The following is an 11,396-nucleotide window of genomic DNA, read 5'->3' on the forward strand; positions in this document are numbered from 1 at the left end:
GACAGAGAGAGGCCACGGGATGCAGAGGTCAAAGACGATCAGCCTCAGGGATATCGGACCTTGTTCCGACATAGCCAAGAGTCTCGAGTGCATGTTTGTCAGATCGTGCTGCACCAGATCAACTAGGTCTGTCGTCAAAGAAAAGGCCTGGAAGTGGAGGAGGCCCGGTTCGCACGCCACTTAGCTACGGGCTGCAACATCTGATTGAAGGGATATGTGTGTTTTAGCGGGGGTAAGGGAACTGGCCCGTGGTTGGAGGATGAAGCGGTTTGAGATGAACAATCGGGAGGAATCAAGTCATTGGCAGTTCCTGGACCAGAAGGTGGCCTGTGGGTTGTCTTGAAGTGTCATGGGGAAGACTGTGCTCCGGTGCGAGTGAAATATGAGGGCATTATGAGACGACGGCATCCGCGGACGACTTTTGTGAGCTGCTGTGTGATCTTCTCCTATACTCTGTTGCTGGACCAAGTCGTAAGTCGGAGAAACTGATAGGCCCTCGAGACGCACTCGCGCTACGGAAAGCAGCTCTCCGTGGTGATTGGGCAATGGACAACGACAGAGAGGGACTGCTCCGTCTATGACAGGGATTAATAGCCGACGGTCTTGGTACAGTACACTAAGCCCCACCACCCAGAAACCGCCCACACCCAGAAACCGCTCACCTTTTCCCCACCAACGCGTCAATCTTCAATTATCTTCAGACCGCGATTTCTCATGCAATATTAAAGCTATCGCGATAATTCTTATATTTTTGGAATCCTCATGCCAGAATATACCGAAATCGACATCCAAAATGCGCTCCAGGAAGTCCGCGAAGGCGTGCCCGTGCGGACTGCTGCCGGGCGACATGGCATACCAGTCTCAACCCTCCGTGGCCGCATTTCCGGCGCTCAAAGTCACGATTCGAGTCATGAACACTTCCAGAAGCTCTCAGCAGAGCAGGAAAAGCACCTCGCTGCTTGGATCATAGCCCAAGACGACCTAGGCTTCGCACCGAGTCACGCCCAGGTTATCAACTTTGCAGGGCGTATCGCCCGACTCAACGGCAATGAGGAACCTATTGGGGTTTACTAGATGGACGGTTTTTTGCGCCGTAACGAAGGTGTGAAGATATTACGAGGTCAGAGACTTGATTTAGCTCGATTTAATGGAGCAATTGTTCAAAATATCAAGGGTTTCTTCACTCATCTCGCTATACCAATCGTCAAGGAAATCAAGCAGGAAAATCATCATAATATGGACGAAATAGGCATTATGGAGGGACTTGGATATAATAGCCTTGTCCTAGGAAGGGCTGAGAAGTCCCGTACGATCGTTCAGAACCCCGGCTCAACAGACTGGACTACAATCATTGAGTATATCTCGGCCATAGGAAAAGCGCTGACACCACTCGTCATATATAAAGGTCAGATAGTTCAACAGTCTTAGTTTCCAGAAGACCCTCATTTCCTTGACTTCCTAAAGGATTAGGACTTTACATATAGTCAAAAGGGCTAGACTAATAACCAGATTGCGACGCTATGGCTCAAGAAGATCTTTATCCCACAGACGAAGCCAGCAAAGAAGGGAGATAAGAGACTACTTATTATCGACGGCCACGGCAATCATATTACTAACGAGTTCATATTTAAATACTTCTAGAACGATATATATATCCTTTACCTTATACCGCATTCTTCCCATATTCTTCAGCCTCTTGACCTTGCAGTCTTTGGCCCCATCAAACAGCATTATCGTCGTCTTATATCCTCGCTTTCCTCGATCTAAGCACACACCCCCATCAGCAAATACACATTCCTACGATATTATTACGAAGCAAGGAAAGCAGGGATGACGTCTAAGAACATCCTTGCAGGTTAGAAGGCCTCTGGACTTTGGCCGGTATCAGTGGCAAAGCCCCTGATGAACCCCATGACAACCGCATTGCCAGAGACCCCAAAAACACCGCCAAAGAGGGCCCGTTCGCCATCCCCTTGTCTTTTTAAGACCCCTACATTATCATGAGAGCTTCGGGCTTCACTTGAGTGTATCCCATCGGCGTCAAAGCTCGATGGTACGATACGACTCTTTATGGGGAAAATTGCTAAGGATATGGACCGCAAAAATATCACATTGGCGAGTCAGGAATAGGAATTAATACTCTTCAGGCAAGAAAGGGAGGAAATGAAGCCCAAGAGGAGAAAGAAACTTCCCTTTGATCCCAATGTATGCTTTGTAAAGGTTCCTGACATTGATAAGGCCCGTCAGGAGATGTTAAAGCTTCTGAAGCCGAGGGAGACATCAGAAAAAGTCAGGAAGTGGAAAAAAGCAGATCTATTTCATGAGTGGCAATTAGAGATTACGGGGATGCCAGATTTAATATTCTCATGATGTTGTTATGTTGTTAAAATTGATGTTAAAATTGATGCTTCAAATGAGCGATGTTCGTGATGATGGGCGGTTTCTGGGTGTGGGCGGTTTCTGGGTGGTGGGGCTTAGAGCCTGCCGACAAACTGGTCAAGGCGTATCGCGGGATGTGGGATCAGATATGGAACCCGTGTGGCTGCGGGTATCAAGTCGGCAACTTCTAAGCGTTGGACTGTGGGACATGAACGTTTTTGGTATGTGGATGTTGGTAGGTCCAAGTCTGGATAGAGTCTTCTTGGTGCGAACCAAGAAGGTTCAGTTGAAGGTGCATGAGGCGGGTGGCGCGTTTACGAGACGCCTGAGACGCTTCCGAAAATAGTATCGGATCCCATCTGTCTGAAGGCGATGGTGTTTGGGGATGCCCCAAGACTGGCCCCTTGGGCGTGTTTCATGGTGACTAGGGCTGCAAGTACATACGGGGAAGGACAGACGAGAGGCTTTTTGCCGTCAGCCAGAGCAAATGTTGACGTCGAACAAAGGGATGTCCCTTGTCAGTTGCAGGCCAAGTAGCCGCCGTGGAGGGGCGTCTTGGACGCCAGTTTTGCTGGGTGGGTGACACAACAACGGTGAATCGTCTTGGCCTCTTGCTGCGGCTGCAGAAGACATAACGGCGCCGTTGGACACGGAGTCACCTTGGTCCAGTGTTGGTGAGTGAATGAGAGAGTGAATACTTGCTCAATGAGAGAGGGGCCGAGTGAGCGTTTCAAAGGACGCGGGTGTATTGACTCTTTGAGCAAGTTTAGCGCGAAGAAGCTGGGAGGACCACCGTCAGACACAGACAGACACAGGCCCCCGCCATAATTTAGGGGTCCAGAAAATGCAGGCCAGCCGGCTAGGCAGGGGAAGCGCCGCGCCGTGGAAGGAAGCTTCCAAGAAGAAGCAAGGGGCATGATGAATATCACGACAATAAGATGAATCAACCAGATGCTGATGCTAGTGCAAGGTTTTGGATCGAGGTTAGAGGCGTCGGATGGTCCAGGCTCGAACGAGCTGGTCGGTGAGTTTGGTGCCTCCAGTGCTCCTTCCTTCTGCTAGGCCTTGTGCAAAGTACCTGCCCGCTGAGGTGCAGTTTGTGGTAACATGCAGGCACAACCCAACACGACACGATACGACACGCAACTTGAAAGTTCAACCATCATCGGGTCCAATTTCAATCTGGATATTACCTTAAATTATGTGTGCTCCCATGGTCGGAGATTTCATATCCGTCCGTACATACACATATCCGAACGACGACTAGGGAATCGAGCAATCAATCGATCGCACTTCATCCCTTTCTCTGTCTATGGCCCCATGAGATGCTACTCCTAGTCGCGTGGTATTCTACCGGCACGTCTAATAAAGCCAACATTGACTGACAGGCAGGGAGGTGAGGGTGAGGGTTTCTGTCAGGTCAGGACAATGAATGCAATGTTTGGCAGGGGTGGCACCACCAGCGAACGCCCCGACGTGGGAGCAACGAAACATCCACATGGGCTCAAGGGGCTCTTTCATCCATCAGATCCAGACGGCCAGAGCATCAGATACGACGGAAACACGGTACTATCCTATCCGGTACTCAGTCGACGTCTTCCCCAATTCCCATGATTTTCCGTGCAGTGTCGTGTGCTGTGCGCTCAAGGCTCCCCGTCGTGAGACGGCACGCCCAGGCATGGCCAGAGACAACGGCGGCCATCCCTGTCGTTCTCATTAAACTATCGGAGCAGCCAATTCCATCCCTCACCCCCTTTGGGCAATGGCCCTCCTTAGCCCTTCTGGAGTCTCCTGTAGCCCCTGGGTCGCCGTCGTCCCCCTGGCTAAGGCCTAGCTCATGCTCCCCCAGAGCTCGTGGTGGCCGTCTCCACCAGAGGCACGCTGCCACCATTCACCGTCGACCAGCTGGGTCTATTGACTGTCGCTCACACTCTCCCATCCATTCATTCTCACCCCTGGGCGATGCTGGCACGAGCCGACCAATCCCTGCCGCCCAGTCCCTGGCGCTCCCGGCTCGTCGTCGCCACCTGGGCTCCGGTTCTGGCTGTGGCTCCAGCCTCTGACCTCTGGCCTCTAGCCTTCTGGGTCCTAGTCGATAGCTTCTTTAGCCTCGACCGTTCGTTTGTGTGTGGGCGTGGCCGTCTCTGGCTGCGCTCCTGAAGCGCCTCCTGGATCCTGGGGGGCCCTGCTGTTGCTGCTGTCAGTGCCTGCGCTGGGCTGCGGCCAGGACACGATTCTTTCTTCATGTCGCCTCTTGCTGGTTGGTAGCCGCATCATTGTTGCATTCGTTGCTGCTGCTCTTGCTTGGTCTCCTCCTTTTCTTTGATCCATCCGTAGCTGCAGCTTCCTTCTGTTCTTTTTCTCTCAGTGTTCCAGCTCTCTCTTTACCGCCCTTCCTCTTCTCTTCCTTTCTGCCTCGATTCTCTGCTTCTCTTCTCTCTTCATTTCATATCCCTTCTCTTCCACCTCCACCCACCCACCGCCCTCCTCCACCTCATTCCCTACCCACCTGGTCTTCTGGCCTTTTCCTCTCCCTCCCTGGCGCCTCTTTTTTCATTTGGGCCTTATTACCTTGCATTATTTCCTACCGTTGCTCGCCTGTCGGCCTGAGGCTCACCCCCTGTGGTCCGTCCCCTGGTCCCCTGGTCCCCTGGTGCCCCGATCTTGGAAGTCAAGGTGGACGACATCCCAATCCGTCCCCTTCTCTCTCTCTCTTGACTCTTCGTTCCCTCCACATTCGTGTCGTCTACTCACCGACGCCGACTCTTGTCCCTTTTTCTTCTCTCGTCGCTAGACTCATCCTCTGGGGTACTCGCTGTTCCTCATCAGATGCAGCGTCGTCTCTCTTCCTTCTCTTGAGACCCTACTTTTCGACTTCGTCGACGCTCGTTCTGACCGTACTGCTTTATTAATACTTTGATCTACTACTCGACTTTCCCCTGGATGTCATCCTAGCCCACGCACTCTCGTGCTTTGCGTTTCTCGTTCGACTCTTCGATACACTCGCTCTTACCACCGATTACCTATTTTTGATCCTTCAGCCTCGCCTCACGGTTCTCCCACGACCCGGCCGAAGTTCTTCATATTCGATACCGATATATACTAGACGGTCGCTTCCTGGAACGACCCTTTGACTTCGAAAGCTGCTTCGTCCTGTTCGCCTTTGGATACGCCGACGCGCTTGATAATTCTCGACTTGATCAGCTTCATTCTGCACAACCCAATTGCTTGCTTCTCCTTTGCTCCCGAGACCCATAAGCCGTTCCAAGCAGCTTAGCCGAGATCACTTCCCCCTGAAGACCAGATACTGCTAAGCAGCCAGTGACACCGAGCCTCGGACCGTCTGAACCGTTCAGCCGGACGATCCTCCCAACTTCGCAGCTCGCTCCGTGCCTCACTCGGGCACGTTCCAATCTTCAAAACGGCTGTTCTGTCGCACGTCGGGCGGGACTCGCTCGTCCCCCCTCATCTGCTCGGTATGCAAGATCTCAACGGACCCGTTGGCCAGGGCGCCCCCAACGGCGGGCCTGCCAACCGCTTCGGCCACGCCTCCAAGCCCTCCAACAGCGACACTGGCTTCTCCCATGGCGCCTTCAACTCCAACATCTCGGGCTTTGCCGAACGACACCCGCGACGAGGCAATATCCCCGCCATCAACACGCAGCCTCAGCCCATGACCCAGCAGCCCTCCAACAATGGAGTGGACATGGCCACCCCGGGAACTGCATTTGACATGCAGTTCACTCCTCTTCTGCCCTCGCAGCTGTTGCTCGGAAGCCCCTTCCAGCCTGGCACCCCCGCTGCCTTCGCCAGCCCTCAATTCCAGAGTCTTCCTGGTTTCCAGCCCCAGCAGGGAAACAACCAGCAGCAGAATGGCGTCTCTAGCCCCGTTCAGCAGACCATCTCGCCTCAGTCTTACCAGGGTATTGTTTCTCCTTCTACCTACGGCGCTCCTCAGTTCTATCCGCCCCAGTCCCCTACTGGCGGCTTCAGCATGCAGGCTCCTCTCCCTCCCACGTCGCCCGTCTCGATGGGATCCGGCGTTGTCACTGGAACCAGCCGAACTGTTTACTTGGGCAACATCCCCCCTGACACAAGTGCTGAGGAGATTCTTGGCCACGTGCGCAGCGGCCAGATCGAGTCGGTCCGCCTCCTGCCCGACAAGAACTGTGCCTTCATCTCGTTCCTGGACGCTAGCTCTGCTACCCACTTCCACTCTGATGCCATCTTGAAAAAGCTCTGCATCAAGGGTCAGGATATCAAGGTTGGTTGGGGCAAGCCTTCCCAGGTGCCTACCTCGGTTGCTCTGGCTGTCCAGCAGTCGGGTGCCTCTCGAAACGTGTACCTGGGTAACCTGCCCGAGGAGGTGTCCGATGAGGAACTGCGTGAGGATCTTGGCAAGTTTGGCGCCATTGACACCATCAAGGTCGTCCGTGAGAAGAACATCGCCTTTGTCCATTACCTCTCGATCGCCAATGCCATCAAGGCCGTCTCTCAGCTCCCTCAGGAGCCCAAGTGGCAGGCCCCTCGTCGCGTCTACTATGGCAAGGACCGCTGTGCCTATGTTTCCAAGACACAGCAGCAAAATGCGGCTCAGTACCTGGGCATTGCTCCCGGCTACGCCCACATGCTTACTGGTGCTGACCGTGACCTGATCTCGAACGCCCTTGCTCAGCAGTCTGTTGCTGCCGCCGCCGTCGCCACCACTGCTGGAGGCATCAACAACCTTGGCAACCGAACCATCTACCTCGGCAACATTCACCCTGAGACGACCATTGAGGAGATTTGCAATGTGGTCAGGGGTGGTCTGCTCCACCATATCCGCTACATCCCCGATAAGCACATCTGCTTCGTGACCTTCATCGACCCCACCGCTGCTGCCTCCTTCTACGCCCTCAGCAACCTTCAGGGCCTCATGATTCACAACCGACGCCTCAAGATCGGCTGGGGCAAGCACTCGGGTGCTCTCCCTCCGGCCATTGCCCTTGCCGTCAGCGGTGGTGCTTCGCGAAACGTGTACATTGGCAACCTTGACGAGACCTGGACTGAGGAGCGCCTGCGACAGGACTTTTCCGAGTATGGCGAGATCGAGCTTGTCAACACTCTGCGTGAGAAGAGCTGCGCATTTGTCAACTTCACCAACATTGCCAACGCCATCAAGGCTATCGAGGCCATCCGAGGAAGGGAGGAGTACAAGAAGTTCAAGGTCAACTTTGGAAAGGACCGTTGTGGCAACCCACCCCGTCAAATGCAGCAGTCTCAGTCCCCTCGCGGAGATGGCGTCTCCTCTCCCCCTCCTAACGGATCTCAGAACAGCGGCTCTCCCACAAATGGCAACACTCCTCAGCAATCTGCCACTCTCTTCAATGCCAACAACAACCCCCTGACCATGTATCTCAACCAAGTGTCTCAACAAGCTCAGCAGCAGCAGCAACACCAACAACAACAGATTGCTGCTCAGCAGAGTGCCCTGTTTGGCACAGCACAGCCATCGCCTGGTGAGCTAGGCCTCGATGTTCCCCAGCAGGTCCCCATCTCGGGCCACGGCCAGTCGGCAAGCATCTCCAACGGCTACCCTGCCAACGGTGCTACCTCTGGTGCTACAACCATTGGCGGCATGCTGGCTCCTGGCCCTCGCGGCCAACACAACCGGGCAGTCAGCCTTCCGGTGCTTGCTCCCGGGTTTGAGAATGGCGGCAACAGCCCCAACGGCATGCCTGGCGCTGAGAATGAGCGACGTGGTCACCACTACCAGGCCAGCTTTGGCGGCATGGGCTCTGGATTTGGCCTTGCCATCCAAGGAGGTCTGAACGGATGGGTTGAGGAGGAGGTTGCCAACTAATGACGCTTGTGCATCTTTACACATTCAATCTCTGCGCAGGCGAGAATGAACGAAAACTTGCTTAAACGTTGTAATTGACGCACACTTGGTGCGTCCTGTCCTTTTTGCTTGGGCTTTACACACCTTCATTCTTTGATTTCCCTTTTTCTTGATAATTTACCCCTTTGGACGGATTCGTCATTGTTTCCTGGTGTTGCGCTCACCGCGAGAAGAGAGCGTTCAGAAGAGAAGACACTTGTGGCTAATACTCCCCTTGTAGAAGAGGGGGTGCACATGGATGGTTGAGATGAGACGTGGATGGAAGGTGCTGGATAAGATTCAGCTTGGGATGGATGAGAGGATATATCACCTGCGTTTATGTCTATTATGGAGTATTTGGTCAGGTTAGGCACTACTACAGTCTTGAACGCAGATCAGGATATGGTCATTTATATCATCGTCTCTTATCCTCGTGCATATGATGTAACTGATGCAAGCTGACTTCATGCTCATCGTCGAGTTATCGAAAGGGGCTCGAAGAGCTCGTCCCAGTTTGCCCTACAACTCGACCAACCCACTCCACCCACGGATAAAACCCACATTTTTGTCTAGTTCACCAACACCCTAACTCCTAAGTTGAACCGACACAATGATCTAGCTCGATAGCTGGCTTGCTCTTTCTTTGTACTGTAAAGGTTTATGTTTAATATCCCGCAGGCTCTGGCTTGGGTGGGAACGTGGGCTCCTTAAGATTGGAGCGACACTGATTCTTCCAGTCAATAGGGGTGAACTTGTCAACAATAGCCTTGAAGGCTTCCTGTGTAAGAGTTGTAACGTAAGCAACATGTACGCCATAGTTATGCTCAATCGTGAGCCAGATGAGGCATGAGACAACTCACCAAAGTGCAGAAGGACTCGTCCCCATCGAAATGCTTGCCGGCAGGTTTGCAGCCAGGGATAGCGACTGGGCGATCATTGTAGCGGAGACGGACGTAGTAGCCTTCCAGTCGTTTCTTTTCATCGTCGCTCAAGTCAGGGGTCTTCTTGCGCCCGATACCTGGTGGCGGAGTGCCAGCATTTGAGGTTTGTTTACTACCCCAGCCGAAGAGGGATAGAAACCCGCCGCTTGGCTTCGGGGTTACTGGCGGTGGAGTTGCGCCTTGATCGACATGGCGGAACAACTCAATGGCAATGTGGCTCGTAAATGGGGGCCAGGCCTCCTCATTGAAGGCTCCCAAGCTAGAGAGTGTAGCGGCGAGGGTGGTATCATGGCAGCCACTGAGGCCGAAACGAATAGGCGGGAGTGTGGTGGAAGCAGCCGCTTTACTCGTAGCCACCTCATACTGACCATCAGCGGCAGAGTGCTCAGTACTTCCGACCATTCGAGCGACAACGTCACCAAGAAGGCCCCCGATGCCCAAGGTACGATACTCCTGGCTCTCCTTATAGCCGGCATACCACTCCTCCACGCCGATCTTTTCAATGATGCGCTTGACTTCTGGGTCGTAGAATTCGTCAGGCAGGCGTGTAGCTGGGCCATGAGCCTTGGTAGCATTAATGGTGTCCATGATGCCGCTGAGACGCGGACGAGAGTCCACAGCGACGCAGTCTTCGGGCATCCAGCGGCCGATGCGCTTGGTCAAGTAGGCCATCTCTTCCGAGTCGTTCCAGCGCTCCGCTGCCCGCTTGGCAAAGGCGCGGGCCAGAGCGGCGAAACGCCGACAATTGCCATCGTTAGGGAAGAGAGTCTCGTCGGCGGGTGATCGGGTAAGGATGGTGGGGGGATGTAGGCCGGCCGCGCGGGCAGAGGGTGGGTAGAGGCCATAGAAGGCTTGCTGGAGGGATTCAAGAGCACGAGGCACGGGAGTTGTCCGGAGGTAGATAGAGGAAGTATCGGCATCGGCAGCGAGGGTATCAGGGAGGAAATGAAGCCGGTCGACATAGAGATGGCGGAGGCGCTGGCCTAGGGCATAGGTAGTCTCGCGTCCGCGATCGGTCAGCATGCCCATGTCGCAGATAGCATCGAGCTCGCCGTTGCGGCCGGATGCTATCACAGGGATATCATCGGGTCCAAAGGTCTCGAGGCGGCGCTTCCACTCCAGAGCAGTGAGGCCCGGGTTGTCGGCAGGCTCGGCACCGGAAGTGGCGGCGGAGGGGTCAAGAATAGCGCTCGTCAGACGGCGAGCGGCAGAGCAATAGGGCCAGAAGGGAGGAAGGCCGGTAGAGTGAAAGCGGGCGTTGATCGGCGTGCGCTCACCATGGCGAAGCAGAATCTGGACGAGCTGGAGGCGCAGCTCGGGAGGATAGAGGGTGTTGAGCTCCTCGTCCGAGTAGGGAGGTCGAGGTTGGAGTGTCGACATGATGGATACGCGGGTACTTCACTGACCTGTCTGAACGATGTCGGCGCTTTTATGTTGGCGAACAGGTAGGCGTTGACGGGGGAAATGATGCTCAACCGAACGACTGGTTACGGACCCATTGACAGCGAAATCGGTGAGAAAGGGGTCATGATGTGACGACGGGCGGTCAGTCACTGTAAGGATCCGGACCGTGTCGGGGCCGGTAACCGGGGCCGATGGAGACGATGCCGTGGGGGAGGAGTCGGCGGGAGGTTGGATTGGGATGACGTCGGGGATCACTTCACCGATCCATCACCGATCAACCATCGATCAAGGGCGACGGGTGGCTGGTGACTTCTTTTTTGGGCAGACAGACAGGGCCATGACCTATGAGGCTGAATGTTACTCGACGTCAATGGTTGGTCAGAGGAGGGAGAGCTGAAGTGAGCAGGGCGGAGTGATTGGCAGTGGAGAGACCGTTATTCGCTAGGCGTTGGGAGTTGATGCAGTTGCTAATTCTCCAACCTGCAAGGGGCTTGTTTCTGGGAAGTTGTCACAGGTACTGTACTGTACTGTAGCACTCGCCCATCGTATTCTCGTGATAGATTCGCAACCATTGTACGAGGCCAGGCCCGTTATTGACCATTCTCTTGGTCATGAAAGATGGAGATGGGGGCCTCGTAAGGGTCCACGAATTTGAGGCCCCATAATCACATGTCTCTCTCCTGCCCAGGCCTGAACCCCTTGGTCGCATGGCTCCTTCCTGAATGGGAGCTGACATGCCTTCATACTTGCCCAATTGCTTAGGTTCCAAGACTTCCCAGCGCAACGGCTCCGACAAGCCGCTGACAGGGAAG

General features: G+C 54.4%; 3 protein-coding genes across 3 annotated transcripts; 2 read left to right on the forward strand and 1 right to left on the reverse strand.

Moving 5' to 3' along the window:
* Positions 1 to 762: 762 nt before the first annotated feature.
* NCS57_01040400 (HTH CENPB-type domain-containing protein) lies at positions 763 to 1,074 on the forward strand (the record flags this gene model as incomplete). The annotated part of the gene is made up of 1 exon (XM_053060150.1): positions 763 to 1,074. One exon carries the CDS (start codon positions 763 to 765, stop codon positions 1,072 to 1,074), a length of 312 nt encoding a protein of 103 aa, XP_052910544.1.
* Positions 1,075 to 5,857: 4,783 nt separating this feature from the next.
* NCS57_01040500 (uncharacterized protein) lies at positions 5,858 to 8,221 on the forward strand (the record flags this gene model as incomplete). Its single annotated transcript, XM_053060151.1, has 1 exon — positions 5,858 to 8,221. The coding sequence occupies one exon, from the start codon at positions 5,858 to 5,860 to the stop codon at positions 8,219 to 8,221; it is 2,364 nt and encodes a 787-aa protein (XP_052910545.1).
* Positions 8,222 to 8,903: 682 nt separating this feature from the next.
* Positions 8,904 to 10,560, reverse strand: NCS57_01040600 (3-phytase; the record flags this gene model as incomplete). The annotated part of the gene is made up of 2 exons (XM_053060152.1): positions 8,904 to 9,017; positions 9,100 to 10,560. The coding sequence occupies 2 exons, from the start codon at positions 10,558 to 10,560 to the stop codon at positions 8,904 to 8,906; spliced, it is 1,575 nt and encodes a 524-aa protein (XP_052910546.1).
* Positions 10,561 to 11,396: the final 836 nt, after the last annotated feature.

Source organism: Fusarium keratoplasticum, chromosome 8, assembly GCF_025433545.1.
Source record: "Fusarium keratoplasticum isolate Fu6.1 chromosome 8, whole genome shotgun sequence".
Classification (NCBI taxonomy): Eukaryota; Fungi; Ascomycota; class Sordariomycetes; order Hypocreales; family Nectriaceae; genus Fusarium; species Fusarium keratoplasticum.